At 38.1% G+C, this 27,799-nt stretch overlaps 1 protein-coding gene across 5 annotated transcripts in view; it reads right to left on the reverse strand.

The window, feature by feature from the left end:
- Positions 1-27,799, reverse strand: part of LOC129239144 (inositol-trisphosphate 3-kinase A-like) — a 43,396-nt gene that overhangs the window by 1,332 nt on the left and 14,265 nt on the right. For 2 of the 5 annotated variants that reach the window (XM_054874467.1, XM_054874470.1), the window contains exons 2-5: positions 17,798-18,886; positions 760-1,009; positions 212-480; positions 21-131 (exon numbers count right to left, since the gene is read on the reverse strand). In XM_054874467.1, coding sequence (XP_054730442.1) covers positions 21-131; positions 212-480; positions 760-1,009; positions 17,798-18,664 — 1,497 coding nt within the window. In that variant the 5' untranslated portion in view covers positions 18,665-18,886. The remainder of the gene's footprint in view (positions 1-20; positions 132-211; positions 481-759; positions 1,010-17,797; positions 18,887-27,799) is intronic. The other 3 variants (XM_054874469.1, XM_054874468.1, XM_054874471.1) reach the window with 3 other exon arrangements.

Raw genomic sequence — 27,799 nt, forward strand, 5'->3', positions numbered from 1 at the left:
TGGGTGCTGCCACGCCCTACCATAGCATGTTGAAAACCATTGATGAACTCGCGGAAGGCCTGCTTGATTTGTTGACGGGATTTTGTTGTCTTAAAATCCTTCGTGCTGGTGCCATCGCTCTTCTTAATGCCCTGCAAAGTTGAAAAGAATGATAAGTAAAACAAAAAAAAAATATAGACATCGTAAGTAGAATGTTCTGTGACGCTCTTACCTCTATACGGAATCCGAGTGTTGCTGTGCTGGAGATGGTCTCGCGCCAGACCATGTAACGCGGCTTGGTCACACCCTTTGCCTTGTGCTCTTCCTCGCTGGGCGCATCCGGATCAATCTGTATCATTTTCTCATACATATCCTTGCGCAACTTCGGCTTCTCTTTGGCCTTGGAGAGCTCTTCCTCGAGATAAGTGCGCACACCGATCTTGCAGTCCATCACACAGGGTTGATAGAAATCGCTCAGTAAGTCCTGCAGCTGCAAGTATACTACGGACAAGAGACAGAGAGGGAAAGATAAATATACAAATTCAATTAAAGAGTCCAAAGAAGTAAATTTGCATATTTAAGTAGATCTATACTAAGGAAGGGGGGGAAATATAATTTGGCACCGAGAAAAAAGCACTCGCCTTCGTTAGAAGCTCGGAATTTTCATTTGGGCCGAGCAATATTTTAACAAAATGTATGGCTCACTTTAGGCGAACTGCACTGATTCCTCTCTTTTGTCAACTCACTTAATATTTTTCAGGTATTGTATACTGCACTTACGTTCACCATCCTCGCTGGTCACCTGCCCCTTGTATTCGGGCACATATGGGCGTAGTACATCCTTCATGAGCACACGAAAGCAGTCCTCCTCTTTCGGGCAGAGCTTCTTCAAGACGGTGCCCTGTTCGGGACCGGCCTTGAAGTTGCCTTGATGGCCGGCCAGTTGGACCCAGGGATAGCGCTGTTTTTTGTAGGTTTGAAAAAAGGGTGTCCATTGCACGATATTGCGTAACTTGCGCCAACCAGAAGGCTGTCAATGAGAAGAGAGAGAAAGAGGACGAAAACTAAAGTAAGTTAAGAGAGACAATAAATCGTGAAATAGAATCGCATAAAGACATGACATGCGAGTGGCATACCAACGCGTGTCGTCATCCATCACTACGCAGGAGCCGCCCAAAAAGAGCTAGCAAATGTGCGTTGATCGATCTGTGGCAGCAACTCCCCTAATTGGCGCACTTGAAAACGATCAGCTCATGGCGTATCCGGCTTGATAGTAAAAACAAACTTAAAGAGCTGTGTAATTTTGGCAACGACAATTTATCGCGCCATGTAACCGACGGCATTTTATCTGCATTTTTGACAATTAAGTTAGTTGTCCGCTAGCCAATACGGCTGACCACCGCAAGCCAAGCCGATTACTGAGAAACGATTTCATGCCAAATTAATTATTTTACAACAACTTCTTTACATCTCGTAGTCACAAAAGAAGTGAGTAGTGATTTTGGTAAAAACTGCCTGTTATTCTTTTTCTCATTGCATTTATTTTTTCCAAGCATTACTTTATTGTCCGCTTTATCTGTGTACTTCGTATCTGAATATGTGTGTGGATGTGAAGCCGCGCTAATTGTCAAAATAAATTTAACTGCGCTGCCACAGCAAGGCCAGCTACGATCGACTGAGGGTGTGAATGAAAAATCGTACAATCAACGTGTAAATAAAACGCAACACTTATGGATGCGACACGCGCGCTACGCTTCACCTACGCCTGATAGCCTCACCGCGCCGCTCTTTTGTCCTATGAGCGCAGACTTTGCTGATGTCAATTACAGCTCGGAACTTCTACAAAGTCTTTGCGAAATCTAAAATTAAGAAAATGATGTTATCAAAGACGCAAGCTCGACACAATCTAAAGCTAGCGCCGCTGTCGCTGCCGTTGCGCGCTGTTAATTTCCATCCACCCGCCAGGTATAAACATCGCAGCTGATATGCGTGGCCATTGTCGCGAAGCGTCGCCGCCATCTCATTTGTTTTAATTAGAAAGCGGTATCATTGAGACAAATAGTTTGGCCTGTTCACGCGCGCCAACGCCTTCATTGAATGCAATTTTTTGCTGTGCAACCAGTGAACTTGAAGGCAATTTCAATGTCACCGTCGCCAGTATCATTGCCGCCATTTTCCTGCGACCGCCCATTTGTTAGACAGCGCGCCTCAAACGATGGCATCACGACGGCAATTAACGCCCGTCGCTGGAGAAATATTTAAATTGTGGTACGGTAATGTGGCCAAGTGATTTATGAGGCAGATATCGAGAGCGCTAAAAGGTTTGGCTAGCAAGCAAAAGTCGGTTGAAGTTGATTACGAAACAACGTTTTAAATAAAACCTGCACAGGTTTAAAATCGAAGACGATTCTTATTGTTCACATTGCCCAGAAAAACAATAAAGTGATTCGCAGGTTCTGTTTCATTGCCCGCGGTTCGGAAACGAGCGACAAACGTTTCGTGTTCCAAAGGGGAACAATCTTGCCACAACGGTCTCCCGACGTACCAATTAACGGTGAAGTTCCGATAGGAGCTACCATCACACATCTTTGCTACCTCAAGGGTGCTATTAATAAAACTATGTCCCGTAGGGAGTTCTTGCCATATTCACGTAGATACTTAATTGCCACCTTACACTTTGTTTGTCACACACCACAGTGCAGCGGATATAAAAAATGATCTGCAGTAAATTAGCCAAATCGCCTGTGTGCAGCAGGTACCTAAACAAGCAAATGAATAGTCAGCGACGTCGCACATTTTCAAAGATCGCAAAGTGAGGTGTTGCCGGTGTAAATAACGTGTAACTGCATACAAATGGCAGGCCACTTGGCAATCCACCTGTCGCTGCAGGCGCCAATATACGATTGCACTTTTGACATTTGTGCAACAGCCAAGCATACGCCAGTAGCAGCAAACAACTTGTCGCAACAAGTTTGTAGATTTATGCAAATGAATAAATGCACTCGTGCAAATTAGTGCTGATTAGTGGGAGGAGAGAGGCGACCGCCAGCAAGCGCTGAGTGGACAAGCTGGCGGTGCAGTTAACGGTTGACTTGATTAAATTGACTTCGAGTGTTGGCAAGTCAGTGAGTTTATTATTTGCTTATAAACAGTGGGTGGGTAGGCGTTAGGGGAGGGTGGAGCTGGTGGTTCAAGCGCAAATGAATTTGAGTTATGGCGCCACTTAATGGGCTACTTTGACACGCATTCATATACACGCGGCAGAATAAATGGATGACTGTTGGTGGTGCCAATCAATTGAATGGCCAAACACTTTCATCAGAAATAAAAAATATACGACTTCCAGAAGCCCGCATCTGTTATGTGGGCTAAAAGCTTGAGATTTTGAGTGAAGGATAAGCTTCTAGATGGAACAAAAGGCAACACGCTATTACAACGGCAGTGGTGATGGACTGTAAAGTGGAGTTCTACCTCGGCACGCATCGTTCATGTAAGGTACCTACTTTTTATTAGGCGGTTGAGTTCAAAGGAGAGGAGCGGCTTAGAATTCGCTAACTCTAACTTAGACTCCCTCAACATTTTTTTAAGGGAAGCTGAGAAATGGACAAGATTGTATAAGCCCTAATATTAAATAAATTATTCTGCGCAAAACCCCCATTGAGTCAGCGTCACGAAGTTACGCCAAAGCTCCTCAGTTTGCCCTGGAGATACCCGGTCTGCTTATCTGCTAAAGCGAACAGATGATTTCGGCTGAATCTATTGTCTATTAATACACACAGCCAATCATTACAAAATCTATGCACACTTTTAAGCCGGAAATGGCGACTAAAGACCACGGCTTGGCTGCCTGATCGCAGCCCACTTATGTCTTTCATCTCCTCACACATACCTACACTTGCATAGATAGGGTTCTCCAATAAGGGAAGGAGGTCTACCTCAATCAGTCTTTAGAAAAACAAATTATTTTAGATTTTTTTTCATGTTATTTTTCAACTTAATTTCCATTTCTACAAATCTTTCTAACTTATTTAAGTTATTTACGAAGTAAGATTTCGGAAGATTTTCCAAATGAGTAACTGTATGGGCGATGACCTCCTCATTTTACATGAACCATTTTTTTTTTTTTGTTTTTTGAATTTGGAAATAAAAAATTCACTAGGCGCTTTTGTTGCAGCGATCACCATTTCGCACAATTTTCTAAGGACTTTTTCAATGACCCCCGAAATATGACATCTTTCGCGGGTTTTCACTGTGGCACGCTTTCAAAAGGCCCAATTTTCAGTGACACTGCATAGGTTCGTCTGAACTTGAATTCGCAATGGCCAAGATTATATTGATTTTGAGGGCATGGCTGCGGCTTGGCATCAGTGATTTGGCATCAGTGACTGAATAAGAAATAACAGATTTGACAAACTCCGCCGCAACCTCTCAGCATCGACGCCTCCCTATTAGAAAACCCTATACCTACATACATAAGTGTGTAGTGTTGTGTATGTATTGTACTTATAAATATTGGTGCCGTTTTTCAAAAGTAGGTATACGCGAAATTTATTAAACACATAAATGCTTTGTTTTTGTACGAACGCACCTTGCCAGAGGACGCCGCTGAATTCGTTGGCAGCCACACAAAGTGCGAGCGGCGGCGAAGGCTCATAAAATTATAACGGCCGGCGGAAAAACGGCGCTTTTACGCGCATATGCGAATATTCTATTTTAACTGCTGGCGCTAATAAATTGTACAAATTGGTTTCAATTGCGGCGAGAGATTTAAAAAAAATGTGTCTTTTGGGTTAGGCGCGCAATTTTAAATAAATGTGTATTAAATTTACTGTATATTTGTTTCTGTATCTGTAAGCGACTGGACGGAGAGGCAGTCAATAAAGCGGTCATCAGTGAGTAAGCCCGTTGTGCGGTACTTACATGAGCTGCGGTGTGATTTGAACCAGCGTCAATGCGCCTTGAAGGATTTTCATATTTACCTGCGATGAGAAGAAAATAAATAAATAATAGACGTATTAGTCTTTATTTATGTTGAGCAGATAACTTTACAAATTTATTATGGAGTATAAGCAAATAAAGTAAGTTGGGAAATATATTCGTAAAACTTTATGAGGATTCGTTAAAAATAGTTGTTTAAGTGGCGTGCGCGAATTCTTAAATTTTGATAATTTAATTGATATTTTCTTCTACAAGCAGAATAAAAAATCAGCTAACCAGCATTCGCTCTGCTGTTTGAGATTTCATGGCATTTCAAGAACCTGGGAATTCCATAAAATGAATACATACATACACTTGCGCTCACATAATTTAGACACTATAAATTTTTATTTTAAAAATAAATAAATAATTGGCGCGTACACTTCTGTTAGGTGTTTGGCCGAGCTCCTCCTCCTATTTGTGGTGTGCGTCTTGATGTTGTTCCACAAATGGAGGGACCTACAGTTTCAAGCCGACTCCGAACGGCAGATATTTCTAAGAGGAGCTTTTTCATGGCAGAAATACACTCGGAGGTTTGCCATTGCCTGCCGAGGGGCGTCCGCTATTAGAAAAATGTTTTTATTAATTTTGCTTTCACCGAGATTCGAACTAACGACCTCTCTGTGAATTCCGAATGGTAATCACGCACCAACCCATTTGGCTACGGCGGCCATTTTTATTTTATTCGGAATAAAAATATAGTTCAATGCATAACAAAAATCTTATAAACCAAAATTTCACACTTTGTACAAAATTCACAAAAATTTAACCAAAAGATATTTACATCAAAATTTTCACCATCTGAATGTTTAGAAATTCTGAATAAAACTTCCTTCCGTACATGTCTCTTATAAGGAAGAAAATTTTCAACATCGTATTAAAAAAAGTTATCAAAAATCAACACGATTTTTGAGCGACTTCAGACTTGCAGTTCATTTCACTGAAATTTAATGGGCCATAGAACTGCGTACCCAGAAGTTTTCTAAAAACTCTGATTAAAGCGTTGAAAGTTTTAACTACAATCTCTTTGAAATTTACTACATTTTCATGAATTTTGCATTCAGTTTGGAGATTTGATTTGACAAGGCTTCCTTATACAAGTAAAATAAACTACATTAAAAAAAAACAATAAGGAAAAAATTACCATGAATAATATTGCGAATATTGTAGAAAGTTAAAGTGGCTTATTATGTGAGCACAAGTGTACATTCATAAATATGTCACACGGCATGCTGTTGTCAAGCTAACATAGTCAAGCTTCGCTTCAGACCCCCAAACGCCTCGCTGGCAATCACATTTTTTTCCACACTTTCTGCCCTTTGCGCCCAGAAGCGGTCGTATTTTTTCTAAGTAAAATGTGAAGAGTGACGTAAAACATTTCCTTTGTTTGTATGCAACCATTTATCGGCAACTGCGGTGGGTGTAAACAGATTATTTCAAAATATACTACTTAATAAAAGTCTGTGTGCTTGTGCGCGTACTGCTTGAAAGGCCTGGCCTACAAGTGAGTAGCAACATACATACAATCACATATGTTTCTATGTAAACAGACTACAAAACATTTCGAAATGCCCAAAAAAGAACACTGCGCCAGAGTATAAATATTTAGCGGTATTTGCCTCAAAGTACTTCAGTATTTGCTTTAGAGCTTCAATCTTTGCGTACTAAAACGAGAATAATTTGTGTAATAAAAACGTGGAATGCCTTCTGCTTGTTTGTTTGATGCAGCTGAAATCTCACCGTTTCACGAATAAATAATAGAAGCGTAGATAACTTCAATTTCTGAATATGTGACGCCACAATGATTTGTCGGTTTGTGCCGCGCTCATACCAAACTTTTTCGATACTCTCATTTGTAGTAGTTTTGCAGTAGTAAAGTATACATAAGCAAACGAGCCGCTCCCTCCCAGATTTATGCACTCTTCGAGTCACTTCAAAAGTTTGGCAGCCGCTGCAGTGCCCACTAACTTCTCACATTGACTCATCTAAATGGATTATTTGCTTGCTACCCACAAAAGATTCTTCAGAAATAGTGAACTTTTATGGCCGTGTGCCCTAAAAATCGTTTCTAATCACTCTCACGTAAAAGGCATTCAAAAATTGTACCCACTTGCACATAAAATCTAGCCGATCACTTGAGTCAATATGCGTTTGTTTTATGTTTTTTCCCCCTCTAAAGCTAACTCAAAACATATTTCTTCCGCCGAGAATCACAGTCCTCCAAATACAAAGTCCCTCCAATACAAATTTATATCAGCCTTTCCAATAGTTATATTTGGCATACTTGGCCGTTTGACATAAAAAAATTCAAATTGTTTTATTCCATTTAAGGATCCGTCCGCCTTTCCCAATCCGGGTTTCCCAATCCTTTATACAATTAAATTGATGCAGTTGAGCCTTAAGGATAATATTAATAAAGTTTCATGTATAAAATTGTCTCACTGCGCAGGTAGCACGAATTCGACAGAGCGATCTTCTTTGCAAAGAGTTCAAATGTGAAAAGTTGTAAAATTGTACATATATATTGTTTCTAGACAAGCTCAGGGTATCATAACAAAGCAGATCTTTTGCCTGCTTTAGACATTTACTGTACACTTAGTACATCGCCTTGTGTCGTCGTACGCAAGGAGAGAAAATTTTTGTGTGCTTGTTGACCTCCATTTTTCAGGCGGAGGTACACGCCTTAGAGCTCTGTGCCAGAGAATGCCAGTCAAGCAGATTTAAAATTGCTAGATCTTCTCATTCCAATTAAGGTTTGTCTGGGAATGTTTTAAGATTCTCCACCCATTAGCATCAAGAAACTTTGTTACTCTGATGTGGGTACCGTGACCTGAGGGACACGAAGGGAATGTAATTGCGGACACTTTCGCGAAAAAGGGTGCAAACACACCTTTCGTATAACAGCTTCAAAAGTGCCTTTCTGCGTGAGCGGGAACAACGAGGCCTAATCGAGTACTGGAGAGCCAAAATGGGAATGCGGCAGTCAAAGTAGTCTAGAACGTATAAAGGTAGAGCCAATCCTAAACCTCAGCTGAAATGACATACAACTTTCACTACAGCCGCATTCCCCGTATCTGTTATGTTGCTACAACAACAGCTGGCCTATAACTAATTCCTAAGCGAAAATTACCATAACGAGAAAAATGGTTTTAGTCAATAGTTCAGTTCACGTGCCCAAAAATCGTGCAAGGGAGAATAAATTAAGACCGCAAAATGGCATTTCATCTCGAGTTCAAATGCAAGTCTTTACTGGATAAAAGTTTATTTGCAAACAGCTGTGACAAACACGCGCTCACACAATACACAAACAAAAAGCTGAATTTTTAACATTTTTAGTAAAAAGTTTAATTAAAAAAGTTAACAAGAAATTTTGTGCAAATTAACTTAGCAAAAGGTATAAATAAATCGGAATTTTCCATTTTTGTTTTTTTTAATTCCTTGAGACTTTGCATTTTCCTACCTTTCTTTTGGATATTTTTCTCCTCGAGACCGAATTTTGTCAAATTGTTAGAAATTTCGTTATTGACTAATTCTTGCTTCCGTTTGGTGCCATACACGGAAATTCGCTGAAAGAGCTCTCGTCTATACCTTTCCCAAACTGTTATTAAAGAATGATTGCAACAAAAATTAAAGAAAAAAGAAAAAAAATGTTCGTGCTTGCTGTGAACAAACTTCGGAAAAATTATGAAACTAATATTTCTAACTGAAAATCTTAGTGACGAGAATTCTCAAAAATTCTTTGGTTGATATAGAAAGAAAGTTGATGCGGAGCAAGGGACTGCGAAAGGTCGTATTACAAGAGGCGATTATATCAGCGTTGAGTGCGAACTGACACTTCCCATCAAAATAAGCAACAACTCTTCGCTTCATACAAGAGTCAGAACTTCAGGTTGAGAGTCAGAACTCCTTTATCGGAGCTACTCAACTTTCGAACCAAGCCAATGAGCTCAGCTTACGCTTTTCTAATGGATTATTTACTTAAAAAACACCCACCTCAAACTTTTTAGCCAGCAGCACCGAATTCAATACATATTTGCCACTCCTAAGGCGACCACGCACGAACGACAAGAAAAACAACACGCAGCACGGCTGCTGGAAAGACATGCAGCCACCGATTTATCGAAATATTTCAACACAACTAAGCGGCGAACAGTTCTCTTGGAAAACTCATTAACTTAAATTAACCGCCAAATTGTTTTCGTTTATATTTTTCCAGCAATTTTCTTAATGCGCTAACATCCGTTGGCCAAGTGTGCTGCTAAACGCTCGAGAAACGCTACTAACCAGCGGACGCGTGGATAAAACTTTAAACAAGCAGCCAACCAAGCGTTCGTCTCACAGCCAACTGCCCCAAATGCTCGACGTTGGTTGCGGTTGTTTCATTTAAAAATATATTTAAAACACAGAAAAAACAACAATTAATATGGCAAACAGCAGCAGAAAACTACAGAAAAAATGAAAATAATTCATTATGATAATTGTTATGAATATTACGGCATTCATTGCTGCACGCTGCTCACCGACGCCTTGCTCCTGCCGCCTGCTAGCAGTCGCTTGTCGCTTACCGCTGGCCGCTGGCCGCTTGATACTTGCCGAGCAGCTTGTTGCTGCTCCCTGGATTTGCATATATACAACACAGACCATATCTACAACATTCTTCACTGACTTATTACGGTTGCTTTTCACTTGTCGGACTGTTAGGTAGTGCGAATTGCTCCCACACACATACACATGCACACTAGTTGGACGTTTTAATGACGTTTTAGCAGCAAACAAAACGCTGTTTCCACTCTATTTGCCGCTTTGGTTGTGTGTGTGTGTCTCAAGTTGAGCGAATAATTCATAATGCAGCTGGAAAATCCAACGTTGCACATGCATACACACACACATTCACACCCACATGTGAGGCTTTCACAACTGGTGGAGTGATAAAAAAATCAAAAAACAGACTGAGGCATTAAAGATTAAACTTTGAAAGCGCACAAGAGATGCTGTGTATTTCCGAAATGTTTGTGTAGATAATCTGGCCGCTGAACCTTTTGAAGTAAACTCAATATTATTTGGAGAAAAATGCAAAAATATAAAAACCAAATAACGCGAACAATCCGGTTCAAATGCCAATAACTTTTCTGGCTTGCGAAATATCTGAACTAAATGGCGTCCTTCAAAGGGCAAACGCGCGTAGATTAAGGAATTTTGTAACTCAGCATAAGTTTTTATGCAAAAATGTTATTCAAAGTACGAAAATATCAAATTTAAGAAAACTGCGTTTCAAGGTTTTGGTGTCTATAACTTTATCAATTTTAATGCTATCAGCTAAAAATTTTGTGTGCAAGTCACTTTTTCATAAAAAAATTATAATTGAAAAAAGTGATAAAAAATTTTCATAATGTTATTGAATGATTCGTGGCAAATTTTATAGTACTTTGACTTTATTTTTGAAAACTCATGTAATATAAATAATGAATCATATATGTCAATAAAATAAATTCTAATAATCTTAACAGCAAAGTAATAAACACCTAATAAAACCTCCGAGGGTGTTTTTGCCTTGAAACAGATCCTCCTAACGATCGTTAATAGAAACGCTTTCCATCATTTAGTATTTCATACCCACATTGGATCTCGAACCCGCACGCTGAGTGTCAGTCAGAAAATTGTGTCTTGCCTCCCATGCTGTCATCGTTCAATTAAAAGCCAACCTCTAATCACATTTTACAATAACAACTAACGCAATTTAAGCTGTTGCTTAATGTTCAAATTAATCTTAAATTGTCAGAGCGAAGCGCAGTGTATCTACGCAAGCACCCTGTTTCAACACTCCTTAACGATTATCGCGCTCACCTTGACTCCTCAGCGCAAATGAATGTAGGCATCTTGCATGATGTTTGCCTGAAACCTGCATCCGTTCATCAGTAACTCTTGCCATCATTTGAAGGGGTAAACACGGGTATCTCAACTGTCGTGTCAAAACAATGTCTAATGTACGTCACACCGACATACCACGCGATTTACCGTTTTTGGCTTAATCCGCATAATAAATCATTACTCGGATGTTGTTTGTCTTTTTTTTGCTTCCAACCAAGTGGGTTTATGTTTGCCAATGTGCTCATACAGCATGTAAAATGTGTTTCTTTTAATAAATTTCATCTTTGAATTGTTTTCTTTTCTGCTGTAAGAGTACTTGTACTCATTTCACTGTGTAATTGTACACCAACAAAACAACCTACAAGTCTTGCCAAAGCGCAGCTCAACGCGCTGTAGCCAATGTGAAAGGCGCATTATGTGGTAGTGCAGCGTTGCACTTTAATTGTTGTTTTTTTTTTGTATTTTGCACAATAGTTGTTGCTGCGCGCGTGTTGTTACCTTTGAGTTGAGGCGTCATAACAAGCTGTTGTCTCTAGATCGCAATTGTCAAGTTGAATCATAAATGAGCAGCGAAACACAGACGTCATAATCTATATATATAAAAATGAAATGATGTTCGTTTGTACGCATTTTTTTGGGCCGATACAAGGCCAATTTTATTTGTTCTTTTTTCATATTATAGGGATCCACTAGGGGAAGGTTTTTAGCAAAAAAAAATTTCTTTTAAATATTTTCTTCATATAAAAAAAAGAAAAAATCAAAATATTGTACAAAACAAAACTTGCTCGATTCTTAGATTAAAGTAAGTTTCGAATCGACATTCATTTTATGTGTACAACTTTTTTTGAATTTTTCGTTATTGTATACAGAAATTTCAAATGATTCGAATGAAAATTTTTTTTTTTTTCTTCCATAAAATATTACACCTGTCGTTAGACAATAAGTAATTTGATTTACAAAAAGATGGAATGAAATGAAATGATATTGAAGGGCCAATGCCCCCAAGCTCATTTAGAAGAAATATATACATATTATTTAAAAACAAGTGGTTAACAAACAATGACATATACGATTAGTTGACAATTGATTACAAGGATTTTGCAAGATCTGTTGGTGTTTGACGGTTAAGCCGACTTTGGGTAGATTTTTCTTTATTTGGTAGTCTTCTCATCATAGGATTTGTATGCGTTAATAGTCTATTTATGTGTCTTCTGCTAGCGCTTTGTATTGTTTCATCAATAGTATCGATGTCAAGGTCGCGATGAATATCTGCGTTAGGTATGTACCAAGGTACATTAGTTAAGGTCCTAAGTATTTATGAAAATAATGTTTCAATTCAATTGAGCAATGCTTTCTTTGACCAATTCTATATGGAAATGAATGCGTTTGCAAACGATGTTTTCGGCTATGAACAAATGTTGGAATCGAATGAAAAAGGAAAGAAACGCGAAATGATAAAAAAAATTTTTGGAAAATTTAAAATGAATGGTGCTTCATTGGAAAAATTCAAAGGTAATAAGAACATACACAAGATAAAGTTAGAATTCGAATTTTTAGATTTATTTTGTTTATTTCTCATTTTTTCAGAAGTACACCACACAACAACTCATTCCAACTCTGATTTTGAAATCCTGTTGGAATTGGTGATCGATAATTTTGTCACTATAATGGTCAATGGAAATTTGCGTCTATCAGACCCTGCATATTATTTACCATATCAACTTTTTATGGAACATATGGACCAAATGAACACAAAAAAATAATTTAGTTTTGTTTTGATTTTTTGCAACATTTTGGTTTTCAGTTAATACAATAAAAACAATACTGTTTTTTCGTGAACACAAAATTCTAAATTTATTACGTTGTTTGTTTAGAATTTTTTTAGAAAAAAAGTAAATTTTTTGGTTTTGAGGAAATTTTTTTATTGTTGCTATTTGTGAAAGCGTAGATATTTGTAAGTATTTGACTATAATCCTAAAAGTTAATGGAATACCACTATGACACATAGAAAACATTTTTTCAAAGGGGTGTTTTTCGAAAATTATAAAAAAAATTGTTTTAAAAAATTTTGAATAAATAAAGTAAAATAAAAAAATTTCGAAAGCATGAAATTTTTTCAAAACCAAATTTTCCTCAAAAAGATAAAAGAAATTTCTTCGAAGAGGTGTTTTTCTAAAATTATAAAAAAAAAAATTTCAAAAATTTTAAACAAATAAAATAAAATAAAACTTTTTCAAGGGTATGAAATTTTTTCAAAACAAAATTTTCTGAAAACCAAACAAAATTAAAAAAAATGGTGTTTTCAAAGCATTTCATATTCCACTATTAATAGAGAATAAATTTTTTTGAGGGGGTGTTTTTTAAAGCGGAAAAAAATCTTTTTTAACAAATCAATTTAAACTTTTACAAAAGTATGAAATTTTTTCAAGAACAAAATTTTCTCAAAAACGTTAAATTAAAAAAAAATAGTTTTTTTCAAAATATTTAATTTTCAGCAATTAACTGAGAAGAAATTTGTTAGAGCGAAGTGTTTTTCAAAACTTCAAAAAACCCTTTTTAACCAAAAAAAATAAACCTTTGTTCAAAAACAACAGGAATAATAACATTGCCTAACAATTTCTGCACTTTTGCACAGTCTAAAGAGGCATTGATACAGAGTGTATGTATTTCCAAACATAATTCAACATTACAAAAACCATGATTGACTCAGCGAAAGAGCAATTTTAGCTGGGAAAAATAAGGACGTCAATGATATAAATTCAGCTATTTTAGATCAAATACCTGGTGACATAGTTGCGTATAAGTCAATGGACACTATTACTGATCAAGATGAGGTCGTAAATTATCCAACTGAATTCTTAAACTCACTCGATTTGCCAGGCTTACCACCTCATAATTTACGATTAAAAATTGGAGCACCGATTATTATGCTGCGCAATAGTAATGTGCCCCGACTTTGCAACGGTACCAGACTCGCTGTGAAGAAGCTAATGGGTAACGTTATCGAAGCAACAATTTTGAAAGGGAAGTACAAAGGAGAAGACATTTTGATACCCTGAATTCTACTGATTCCGGCGGATTTACCATTCGATTTCAAACGTTTGCAGTTCCCTATTCGCCTTGCCTTCGCTATGAGAATTAATAAGGCGCAAGGACAGTCTCTACAAATGTGCGGTATTAATTTAGAATACCCAATTTTTTCTCATGGACAATTGTATGTAGCTTGCTCACGAGTTGGCAAACCATCGTCATTATTCACGCGAAAGATGAAAAAACCAAAAACGTTGTCTACCAAAAAGTGTTACAATAAAGTTCGAATGAAATTGTATCAAAGAATTTGCTTTGTTTCGTATTAATTTTATTCTCTTTCAGCAAATCATTGAATTTATCGTCTAGCGAAGCGGGTATATATAGTATACTAATTGGCGCGTACACCCTTTCTGGGTGTTTGGCCAAGCTCCACCTCCTATTTATGATGTGCGTCTTGATGTTGTTCCACAAACAGAGGGACCTACAGTTTTAAGCCGACTCCGAACGGCAGGAGCTTTTTCATGGCAGCACAAATACACTCGGAGGTTTGCCATTGCCTGCCGAGGGGCGACCGCTATTAGAAAAATGTTTTTCTTAATTTTGGTGTTTCACCGAGATTCGAACCTACGTTCTCTCTGTGAGTTCCGAATGGTAGTCACGCACCAACCCATTCGGCTACGGTGGCCGCCTACGAATCTTTAAAATCCCTACTATAACTAGATTAGAGTATTATTATTAGTTACTAGAGCGACGTCTTTGGGCGCATGATCCCGACTAAGCTTTAGAAATAAATACTAAAATTAATGCAAGTAAAAAAGATAAATCTTCAGACAAACATCACACCGTGATCCATATATTTATGAACGTCAGGAATGTTGGCTTCGAAAAGAGAATAAGTTGACCTAATGAGGTTTAAGTTTCTAGAAAAAGTTATGAGAAAACATTTCTTGATATTAAGTATTTATTAATTTCTTCTACACCAATTTTCCAACCCATTGAAATCATTCGGTAAAGACAGAATATCTTATATACAGGAAATGTTGCTAAAAATGTGTTCACTCATCCCCACAGAGCAGAAATTTAAAGTGCGTTAAACAATTTTCTATGTCATTAATAAAAAGATGGCACAGAATTGGGTCAAGAATGCTACCCTGTAGTACCCCGTATGTGCTGTTGACGGCATGCGCATTTCTAGCTCCTCTTTGATGTTTTTCCTTACGACAACGATATTTTCCAGCCGCGACAATTCTACCTTTGCTGCATGCTTGGCCAAGCTTCTCCTCAAATTTGTGGTGTACATCTTGTAAGCGTATAAAATATGGAATGAAAGTCAATGCAAATATGGAGCACAAATAACATTGGACGAGAAAAAAATAGGACAACAGGGGCGTAGGTTAACTGGCAGCAGAGAGGGATGGTGGGCTGCTGAAGCGACGGCTGAAAACAACCAAATGTATTGCCTTTAATAAATCTAACTTTAACTTGTTTGTTGGACTTCAAATAAACGAAAGACCAACATTGACTCAAGCGCATATCAGATTGCATAACCTCACTCCGACATAAAAGAAAGCAAATTCAAAAATCTATCAACAGCTGCTAAGCGCGACCTGGTCCCATGAAAAATTATTCAATTATCGACTCAATGAACTCTCCCCGATTCGCAAAAAAAGTGGTTTTGCACTAAACTGCCGCGGAATAAAGTTTCCTATCATAGCGCCATGTAAAATACTAAAGCGTGGACGACGAGTGTACAGGAAGATAGAAAGATTGACCTTTAGAAGATCGATATTAATACGAGTGTTGTGGAAACAGCTGATTTAGATTAGATAAATAATTAAGCAACGAAAGCACAGAATTGATATGATTAAACAACTTCTCTTTTCCCTCCTTCAGCTGCTTACTAACATTTTTCGCTTGGCTGTAAAGACGTCACTACTAATATTTATTGATTTGACTTTCGCGTTTTATGCCTTTGCTCATGCAAACTAGTTGATCAGTGCTGTGGCAGCGACTTCGAAACACTCGTGCATATATGAGCAGATAATTGTATTTTAGATTCTGCGGCGTATTTCACTGAAGAATTACATACAACACGCCCACTGATCTTTAATTCATATGAGGTGCGCAACAGCTTAAAAACCGACGTGGTGGAAAACAGACACTCGCTCAGCGTAAGCGGATCACGGAGCACGTTATTGGGGCAAAAGCTCTGAATTTTGATTATAAAAAGGCGCGTGGCGAAATGTCGGTTAATAAATGTACAAAGTTTCGGATGAGAAAGAATTTCTGTAAAATGTATATAGTGTATATAGAGCAAAACCATAAACATGAAAAGAATTAATGAGGGAAAAAGTATTCGCACTTCTGAATAAAATTTGCTGGGATGATATTAGGCGAATATCTGAGCAATGGAAATTTCCATGAAGTACAATAAATAGTTGAACGCAAAGGCAACATTTATTATAAGAGCGTAGATTTGCTGGCGTATGCCGATAATATTAACCTCATCAGCCTTAAAATGGCGATCTTAGTTCTGCCTTTTAAAGCAGAATAGAAAAGCTATGCGAATGGGTATGTGGCGAACGAAGGCAAGACGAAGTGCCTCCTGCCATCAAACAAACAGTCGGTCCACTCGCATATCGGCAGCCACCTTACTATAGGCAGTTAAGATTTTGAAGTAGTGAGAGTCTTATTTTATTTAGGAATCAGCCTTAAAACCAACAATAATGCCAGCCTTCAAATCAAACAGGGAATTTCTCTTGTCAACAAGTACTACCTTGACTAAGTTGGGAATTGAGTAGTAAAGTCCTCTCTCGACGAAGAAAACTAACACTTTATAAGTTCCTCATCATGCCCTATGGCATTGCATGGCATGGCGCAGAAGCTTGAACGATGAGCTGTCTTTTGGAGTGTTTGAGAGAAAAACTCTGCGGGAGACTTTCGGACCTTTGCACGTTGGTGACGACGAGTATCGCAGGCAATGGAATGATGAACTGTACGAGGTTTATGGCGATACCGTGCGGCGAATAAAGATCCAGCGGCTTCGTTGGTTGGGTCATGTCGTACGAATGAAAACAAGCGCTCCTGCTCTAAAAGTATCCATTGTGGTACCTGCTGGTGGTAGCGGAGATAGAAGAAGACCTCCTGTCCATCCAACTGGCGCTGGTTAGCATGAAAAGGAAGCGACTGGCGCGCTTTGTTAAGCTCGGCCAAAATCACTTCAAGAAGGAGAAGAAGTAGTTGAACATTTTTCAAGTGTAAAATTTCGAACTCCTTTGAGTGGTAAGGCTTTTATCGAGAAAATTAAACCAAAGGAAATTTGTTAAAAGTAGGCATACGGACTATTAACAAAAATTTACGAAGTTCGTACAAACACCGTAAATATTTCAGCTCTTGTCTTTTACTAATTTTTAAAGTGGGCAGAAAGCAAGTTGCAAAAAAGCAAATATAAAATAAAACGTTGACCAGGCTCAGTCAAGAGTGACTTCTAACTTATGTCGAATAATAGGAATAATTAAATTTGCCGTTTTATTATTAAACCTCTCAAGTTGAGCTCACAAAAAAATACGAAAATTAAATATTTGGATGCCATTAAAACATTTTATTTAAGTAAATATATGTCGATAAGTATAAATGACATCCCAAAAATCCGCAAACCTCTGCTGGATCAACCGCCGCTAGTTCAGATGAAGCTGTGGGCGCAACTGTTGGCAAAGAACTCCTGAAAAATCGTGACCACACAATTGGCGGCAATTAGCGTGCTAAAAACCTTCAAAGGCCACAAATGACGTGTTACGCTCACGTTCGTTTCACATATCTAGGGCAAAGCCGTACTCGAGTCACACTCAGAAATTTTCACATAAGTAATAACTGATATTGAACTCCTCCACTCGCCTTGCTTCTAACTCTTCCAACTTCACCGTTTACAAATCTACACACTCACCTTTTTCAATTGCGTCTGGCTACGACCCGCTGATGCCATCGGCACATCGGAGTCCCATTCGGAGCTCAAATCATCACTGGAAGCGTACCCGTAGTCACGCGGCAGCGGCACTTCGAGAAACGACTTGGAGTATTGCGTATAGCCGGGGCACAAGTTTTGCTGTGGCGATGGTGAACGACGCTGCAGTTGTAACTGACGTCGCAGTGCGCAACCACCGAATTCATTGGCCGCGGGAGAACGTGGCGGCACCATTATAGTGGGCGGCGCAGTAATGGGCAGACCATGCGCCTGTGCAAAGGCGAGACTGTATTTACGCGAATGTATCTGATTGCTAACGGTCTTTTTGCGATAGCTCTTTTTGGCTGGCACTGAGTGAGCAAGCGTCTGATCATTGTGTTGATGGTGATGGTGGTGGTATAGATGATGCAAGTGGGACTGCAAAGCAATTGGCAATGCTGGTGAATGTGGACGTGACTGCTCATCCGCCTCGCGCTCAACGGTTTCATCATATGGCGTGCCCTCACCCTCCACTTCAGCATCGTCGTCTTCCTCCTCTACATCATCATTCTCTAAAGTGTTAAAGCGTGTTTTCAAGTGTGGCAGCCCATTCACCAAGTTTTTGCTAATGTCAACACCATCTTCGCCTACACAGCACTCCTTGCAAAGGGAATGATCCAATTCGACGGCCTCTTCGGCATATTCGTCATCGTCGAATTTAATGTTGTCCACCTCCTCGGGCGGCACGTCGGGAAAGTGCAACAGCTTGACGGTGACTTTGTTGCCGGCTTCGTTGTAGTAGACTTCTTTGGCGCTCATTTTATCGAAATCCTCGTAAATGCGTACTTGCGGATAAGCGCACAAAGACATTGTCACACACACACGCGCGCACCAAAATCGCCCACTGATTTCACTCTACCTCACTTTTGTCTTCAGTTCACCGACCCGTTTATATTTTCAAAAATATTTTTGAATAGTCGTTAGTTCTTAGCTAGAAAACAACATCGACTCTTTGCCCAAATTCAACGTCCTTCCTCCATCGTACGTTTACTATCTTAAAATATTGTACTGTTGCGTTGCTCTGCTGAAGTGCTAATGAATGAAAATCGGAAATCGGAATTGTTCAGAATTCACGGTTAATTTTTTCATTACTCAAACGCACGGCGGCTCACGAGTGACTTTACTGGGAAAACAATTTTCGGGTTTTTACAATTCTACCGAGCAGAGCAAATATTTTGCATTGGAAAGGCACTGACGGCGCACACAATCGACGCAAATCATTTGCATACTCACAACAATTATTTATCTAACAGTGTCTCACTCAGAACATGAGAAGACTTTCTGCCAGGGCTGATAAGCAAAACGAACGTCAAAGGGGTGTTGGAAAGTCAGCAGTTGCATGTGAGTGTGCGTGTATTATTAATCGCCAGTGAGTCAAATGGCAATAATTTACTACATTCATAGCCATATATACACATACATACACATTTATCAGGGCATATGAAATATAGGAAAAAGTGCAACTCGAAAAACTTCCCGGCAGTTAACCGTCTCTTATTGGCAAGGTGTTGTTCGAAGTCATAAATCTGACACAAACTTCGTGTTTTCCGACCATACGTCCCAGTTACCTATCTATCTATCTTAAATTAATCTGTGGAGCCCTCAGGTCAACATGTTGGGGGTGTATGCGACCATTTTTTTAAATTTGCCTGTCTGCTTAGTAATTATTTATTAGTCCATTTGAGCCCGCAAACCTCCAGAACGTATGAACCGTATTTTGCAGGGCTCTTACTTAAAGTAGAGGAATAACCTAAGCAGCTTATAGACCTTTTTCAAACACCAATAGTGTTTCACATTTCAACTTTCAATTGTGGTCCAATTTGGCTCATATTTTAAACACTGTACCCAATCTAACCTAATGGTTACCATAATTAGAAGGCGAACGCATCAATAGACCCAATACTATAGAGGATTACAAGCTATGGAAAACTAACCATTGATGTAGCTTTGTCGACTCATAAAGTGCTAAAGTTTTCTATTTTCAAAGCAGATTTGTTTTTCGTATTATAAACGATAACTCAAAATTTAGCTCCGCACACGGAATCTCAGTTGGCAGCAGGCAATTAGCTGCGTAGATCCAAAGCATTTACATTAACAACTTCATAAAAGCTTATTAGCCATTCGAATGTGCGTCCAGCAACGCCAAGACAATAGCAAAGCCGCAGCGGTGGCGCAAATTGCAACATCGCTAAAATATTAAATTACCAAATTCCAAAGAATACTACAAGATTTGACATATTTCTTCTGCCAACCAACAGCCGGCAAGCGACAAGTGGCAGCACTAATATTTTATCACCCGAGGTGCGGCGGCGACATTTGTACGACAAGCTATGTGGCATTGGTGCAGCAGCCAGTGAGCGTAACTCGTCTTGCCAAAATTCGATGCAAGCAGAGAGGAAAAAATTGAGATCTTGCAAAATTTTCAATACAAACGGTTTTCATTGCATTGAAAATGCGTGGACGCGCCATAAATGGACGAGCATTTTTGGCTACAAGAATTCGTTGACATTTTGTCAAAAAATCACCAATGCAAAAGGCGAGACGAGGGCCAAGCAAAGCGGGAGAGAAAGAGTCAATTGAATTTACGTATTTAGATGTCTTTTTTAATTTTGTTTGAAAGTCAACTACTTTTTGCATTCGTAAGCAAGTTTACAAGGAAAGCAAAATACATTACCACCCACGCAGATTATTTGTGTTTTTTAGCAAAAATTTAATAATGAGCTGCCCATATCTGCTCGAAGCTTCTAGGCCTTAATGCTGCTTTTAATAAATTCTTATGAATTTGATATTAATTTAATGCGATATGCGTTTTTTATGAGTGTTTCACGTCCAAGCAATAAATAAATATATATCAATAAATATTAAGTATCATTCTATGAGGTGCGTGCACTTCTATGGAATACAATTAAATTTAAAGACCCAGAGTTATGAACGAATTCCAAGGAAAAATCCATAGAATTCACATTAACATCAAATCCTAATCAAATACTTTGCTCAATTTAAATCTCTTTTCTACAAATAAGTTAGATATTTTTCAAAATAAAATAAGTTAGGTTAGGTCGAAGCGGCGGTAGGCCAATGGCACAATTTAGCCAAATGTGAAGACTCACTATTTTCCTTGCTACTCGCCTTTAATCATGCAGTGTAACTGAGGAATCCCAACGGCAAATGAAAGAGACACTAAAAAACCTAGATAATTAAAAAATGCTGCCATATTTTAATAAAGCTTACAGGTAGACAACCAGGCGATTGTAATATTTTGAAAGTCGAGATTTATGCAATCGATATGGCAGCAGAAATTATGCTCAAAGTGTTCTAATTTTGTAAAAACAATATTGCCAATGAGCACGAAAAGCGTTAGATTGTTCCTAGATTACTTTTAGATATTTTAGATTGAGTCTCGGGTTCAATTTATTCCCAGGTCTAACAAACAAAATTTAGAAAGATTAAATTTTAAGACTAAGTGAGAATTTTATGAGGAGCCCTTTAGCTCCTTTATTAAAGAGCCCTTTAAGTTTATTTTTAAGAAAACTAGAAATCATTAGACACTGGAATTTTTACAACAAAATTGCAGTCACACGCATTTTGCAACGGTACTAAAAGTCACGCCATTAAACGGTAATGGTTTGTCATGCCCAAAAAAGCCGATCTCTATTTACTCGCTAGTCGCATTATGGTAATTTAAAAGTGTCGACCAATCAATGCAAAAAATAAAGTGCCAACTAACAGCAATAAAAAAATGAGAAAGGTCAAAAAACACAAAATGAGGAGGGGGTAAAGTGTAGGACAATTGCGCGATTTGCGTCATTTTCGACGCGCTCAGTACCAGTTACTGAAATGAAGCTCATAAAAAGCTGAGAAAAAAATCGCTAATTCTTAAAAATTTAAACACAAACAAAAACAGAAACAGAGAAGAAATTAACCAACAAATACAACAGCAATTGCAAAAACAACCACAATAAATTTATGTTGTCATTTAATTTGCATTGCTAATAAAACGGCTTTGGGTGATACATACACGCAAACGAGCAAATGCAAAAAAAACTATGCACAGACACATATACATGGCTACTATTTTTGTGCATTCATAAGAGAGCACAAATGGGCATGCTTACCTACTTTCATATGTACGTGAATATGTAGTGTAATGCGCTCCGACAAAAAAGTCACAAATATAACTATACCTTAGAAGCAACAACAATAGCAGAAGGCACTACAAGTACAACAGTAACCAACTGAGCTTGGGAAATATAGCGCCATGGAGCAACAATAAAATAGCAATAATAAAACTAAACCTAACAACAACACTGTAACAAGTTGTATACTCCACCAAATAAGGGTAACTCATACGTCAAGGCGCATAGTGGCACACGAGTGCTAGAAAACTTTAATAGGGTTAGAGAAAATGTTCTCGTTTTTGCCAGTAGCTCAAAGCACCAAATGTGATGCACAAACAAATTTTTAACTGCAGTGATCGTCACTGAAAAATCACAAACCAGCGGTCGAGGTTATATCAGGTGTCTTTTTAGATGCATGAGAACTATCGATATCGATAACTATGGTTTGACAGCTGAAAATGGCCAACTATAATAACATTTTGTTTTGTATTAACATTTTAAAAAACACCCAACAAAACACTTTCTGATTTTATTTTTTGGTTTTGAGTAAGTAAAATTTAGAGGCAAAAATTCGTGCAGCTTTACGAAACAGATTCCCCTTTTTTATAAGACTTGCTCCACTCTGAAGCAGTGGGGCTAGGGAATAATTTTTTATGTTATTATTTATTTTTTGTGTTGCAATTTGTCAAATTCGGAAGCAAACTCGTTAACCAAAAATCGCAGAAAATTTTGCATTTCCATATGACTTGCTGCACGGTGCAGCACTAAAAACAGCGACGTCAATTTCCACAGCTTGTATTTTTTATACTTATTGCGAAACTTAATATTTTCATTGTTTTCGAATTAACGATTTTTTGATACTTTGTTTAACGAGGTATAGTGGGATTTTTTTAATTTGATTGACAGACGAAGAGTGAGTAAGCCCATTTTAAATCTGTGTTGATTGAAATATTCCAAGAAATATCTGCTTACAGCCAGTAGCAATGGAACGAGGGATTGGTGAAAGGAGTCAAGCAACAGCTATAAATATATAAGTTTGTGAAAATTTCAAGGGATCATATTGGGCAACCCGCTTTGCAGCTACTGAAGATTGTTAGGAAAATTTCATTGCAGAGTGATAAAATTGAATTACTTCGAGATCTAGTTGGCGCAGAAGCCTTTACCGGAAGAAAAAAAAGCAAACAAAGTAGTTGGTGACGAACTCTTGCATGTACACCTGCGGTCTAATATAATATAATTATTTTCTCTAACATAATATAATTATTTTCTCTTTGATCAAGACCTGCTGTAAACTAATTAAGCCATTGGCTGATTTTATCTAAATACAAACTCCAGCAGGCTTGTGTGCACTTATGTATGTATACATTCACTCACATACATTTTTTTTTATTCGTCTATCCAATTTTCTCTTGTAAATAAAGCTTAGCCGCATTGCATCGCTCGAATGCCGATGTTAATTACAAATAAAAAATATAAATTAAATTCCAGCAGTTGTGGCATAAGTGAGAATGTATATATGTATATACGTCTGTATGTATGTAAGTATCTATATGGATGTAAGTGGCACATGTTGCCGCCAATGGTCCCATCGCAATGTTTTTGTAATTGTCACGCCTATTGCTCTCACTATTAAAACGCTGCTTTATTAGACATTTATACAGTATCTCATTGGGTATATGTACGCATGGGAATGTGTTAATGTGTGTGTAAGTGTGCGCATAGTATTAATTATTGTGAATTTTTAATTTTCTTTGCTGCACTCGTACATCTGACGTAAGCCAACGCGTCAAAAATAAGCATACATATGTATGAACAACAACAAGAGCGAACACAAAGATCCCAAAGCAAAAACGTGTGATTGTTGTAGATACATATGTATATAGATAGCGTTAAGATTAACAAGTGATCGGATCACTTTAATTGAACTCATCCGGGGAGGTCGCCTTACTAAGCATTTAATTTGCATTTGCAGTTGAGTATGCACTCAAGCACACAAGCCCACATGCACACATACATAGACGCAGTATGCACAGTGTATTCCAGTTATCAGCAAATTTTGCCAATCAATATGCATCAGAAGTAGATCTACACGCCTTAGGTCAACACGTCAATTCAGACTCGAATGAATTAATTTCGAAAAGCAAAGCAAAGTACTCGTACATACACACACATCCCCACGAAATATTTCTAAATTGTTTTGTAATGCGCAGGAATGCATAAGTAAGATTAAATGGTAGCGTGAGCACCCGACCAAGCGAACTTTCGTAATCAAAGCGGGGAAGACCTGAATGCGACGGTTATGAGAGAGGTCGTCTTAGTGGATTTAATACGGGTCCGAGGTCCAAAACTTGTTAAAATAAGAATCACTGCAAACACGCAAGCGTATAACACTCGTTTGCTAGAATAGCGTCATAACTCAAAAAATAATAAATTCTATAAAAACTGCTTTAACGTTTTCAATTTGCTATGCCCCCTTAGGAAATGCGAGAGGCTGTCATGAATTTTTTATAAAGCAAAAACTGTGACCAGAAAACCACACGAGCCTAATATCGAAACATTCACATGCAGTTACCAACAACGAACCCAAAGCCCTGATTGCCGCTTGGTTGTCGGAGTAAATATTTACCTCCCTCACAACAGTTATACATAATAAAAAAAAAAGATTGAAAAAATATTGATTACTTTCTTTTTGTAGCCGATTCAAAAAGCAACTTTTACATGGCCCTATAGAAGTTAGCCACCTATCCACTGCTTCTTTTGATTGCGACTTCATCCACTTGAAAAACACTACTGTAATGCAGTCACCTTAATTTGAGCTTAATGGGAAACTTCTTGCAAAATACTCTTCCTTTACCTTGACCTGATCCCAAACGCTGCACCGACATAAAATAGATTTGCTTCTGCGCACAACTTTAGAAAGAAGTCATTGGGAACCATCTAAACAGGCGGTCCCCAAACTGTCCAGATCATTGAAGAAAAAGTCAGTAATGATCGCAAAACATTCCTTGTATAGGTTCGCTTTGATTGCAAGTACTGAGGGAAAAAGATCTAACCCGTTTTGCTGTCCTGATAGCTTTCTCTAGGAAAATTACTTTCAGACACTCTGTTCGAATGCCCATTTTTTAATCTATCGACAAAAAAAAATTATACATACAAATTTTTTCTAAATTTAAAATTATACAAAATGTAAGCATAAAATATATGGTTAAAATCGATAAAATTGTGTGGAAATTTTTTTGAATATTTTTTCTTATCACCGCTGAAAGGTGTGATCAGTATGCGCCACCAAATAAAAAATTTCCACCATTACCTCATTCTTAGTTTTAATCAAAAATAGATACGAAAATGTACGTACATTTTATTACAAACTCTAATAAAAAGGTATATTTTTTATCTAAATAAATCATATTTCTGAACAAAATGAATTTCCATATTGCGATCGGAATGCCAGACAGATAAAACGCAGGCAAAGCAAAAACAACGAAAATATAAACATTGCAGCAATAATAATGGCAACTATCAATCAGCAAAGTAAGTAAGGTATCATATGTATGTGTGTGTGCGTACGTTTTCGAGTATTGGCATAACAAGGCAATTAGTTATTTGAAGAAATCGGGGGAGACAAGGGTTGAGGGAAAACCATCAAAGAGATAAGTCGAAATAAACAGAAGCGCGCACATTTGAAGAATTTTGTAAATAAGGCGCGTAACTTTTATTTAAATGTTTATAAAATGAAAATATAATAAAAGTCCTAAAAGTTTCAATTAAAGTTAGCCTTACAAAGCTCCGGTCTTTAGACCAAATCGCTCTGGGTCATCGCAGGCAAATATGAATTTTCATTGGATGTTGAAGACGGTTGACATACAGTGACGAGCATAGCTAAGTGCACGATGATTTTTTTTTTATTAAAGGGTTTTCCAATAAGAGGTGATCTGAATGAATGGATTGCGTTATCGAGAGATGATTAACGATTTCTTATGGCCGGAATTGAATGGTATTGATTTGGACAACGTTTGTTTTCAACAAAACGGCGCTACGTGCCACACAAGCAACGAAACCATTGATCTTTCACGGGAAAAGTTTCCGGACCGTGTTATCTCTCGAAAAGGTGATCACAATTGGCCACCGAGATCTTGTGATTTAACATCTTGTGACTTTTTTCTTTGCAGCCACGTGAAAGAGAAGGTCTACAGCCCAAGGTCGATTCAAGACCTCAAAGATGGAATTCGTGAGGCTATCGAGGACATAGGGCAGCCACTTTGAAATTCGGTCATGGAAATTTTCATGAAAAGGATATTGTCCTGTAAGCGTGGTCGTGGTGGTCATTTGGTTGATGTTATTTTCCACTATTAACGGCATATCTTTCTCTTTATAATGAAATAAACATCCGATCATTTATATTAAAAAATAGCATTTTTCTTTGAACATCAAAATAACACCTCTTATTGGAAACCCCGGCGACCGCCGTAGCCGAATGGGTTGGTGCGTGATTACCATTCCTAATTCACAGAGAGAACGTTGGTTCGAATCTCGGTGAAACACCAAAATTAAGAAAAAACATTTTTCTAATAGCGGTCGCCCCTCGGCAGGCAATGGCAAACCTCCGAGTATATTTCTGCCATGAAAAAGCTCCTCATAAAAATATCTGCCGTTCTGAGTCGGCTTGAAACTGTAGGTCCCTCCATTTGTGGAACAACATCAAGACGCACACCACAAATAGGAGGAGGAGCTCGGCCAAACACCAAAAAGGGTGTACGCGTCAATTATATATATATATATTGGAAACCCCTTTATTTACCCTGTTTTTTAAGTAAGAAATTTTTCTTAATACTGTTCATTCTTTAACCAAAATTATAAAAATCAAACTATCAAACTTTATACAAAATTCTCCATGGACGAGACTTTAGCACTTAAAATGCTGTTTTGGCCAGCCAAAAAACTATGAAATTCAAGATAAAACACAGCGACAGGATATCCAAGAAAGAAGTACCTCCTATCTGACCTCGCTCTCGGAAAACGAGAAGAAAACTAAACCTTTATAGTATATTTGAGTCCCGCTGGACTTTTCTTAAAAATGGAACACCAAAGATGGCATTGCAGATCCAGAAGATTTCGAATAGCATTCAAGGCCTTGCGAGGCGTCCTACTTATCACTACTTTCGGCAAATTCAGATTCACTTTTCTATTTATCGTCATTTATTCTGCTTAAAAGCTATAGCCACCAAAGATTTCAGCTAAATTTACTAACGGGTTACTGAGCAACTACCCGATACAGCTGAAAAGGTTTTATAGCCGATATGTAAATTCAGCCACAATTGTTGGGAATTAGCCGTTGTTTTGTGGATATAGACTTGTTCCGTGAATCTTGAGGATGTGGAAGGTCTCTTCCTAATGCTGAATTGCATTGCCTTTTTTGCTCTGGTCGACACACAAAACTTCGCACTTTGCACTGATTGATTGCTATGATTTCGAAAATGTGCTCGAAAGCAGAGGAGCGAAAGTTAAAACCAGCTGCCATGCCAGCGGACATCCGACCGAGGTGCTTGTTGTTGCTACAATAGATGGCTTAATAGGTATTTTATGGCACAGCACTCCAAGCTGGTAAGGTGGACGCAACGCAGAGAAACAGCAGCAGCGAAGCGATACGAAACAGATGCGTGCGTCATTGCCGCACGCAGCAAATAAATACAACAATGCGCAAAAACACAGATGTGCAAATATTAGGCAGAGGCTGCAGAGGTGTAGCTACGAAATTTAACTGCGTATGCGTGCGTGTGTGTGCAAGGCAATAAGAAAATAACTTTATTGTTCCCTTTTGTCTCCACAC

Source organism: Anastrepha obliqua, chromosome 2, assembly GCF_027943255.1.
Source record: "Anastrepha obliqua isolate idAnaObli1 chromosome 2, idAnaObli1_1.0, whole genome shotgun sequence".
NCBI lineage: Eukaryota > Metazoa > Arthropoda > Insecta > Diptera > Tephritidae > Anastrepha > Anastrepha obliqua.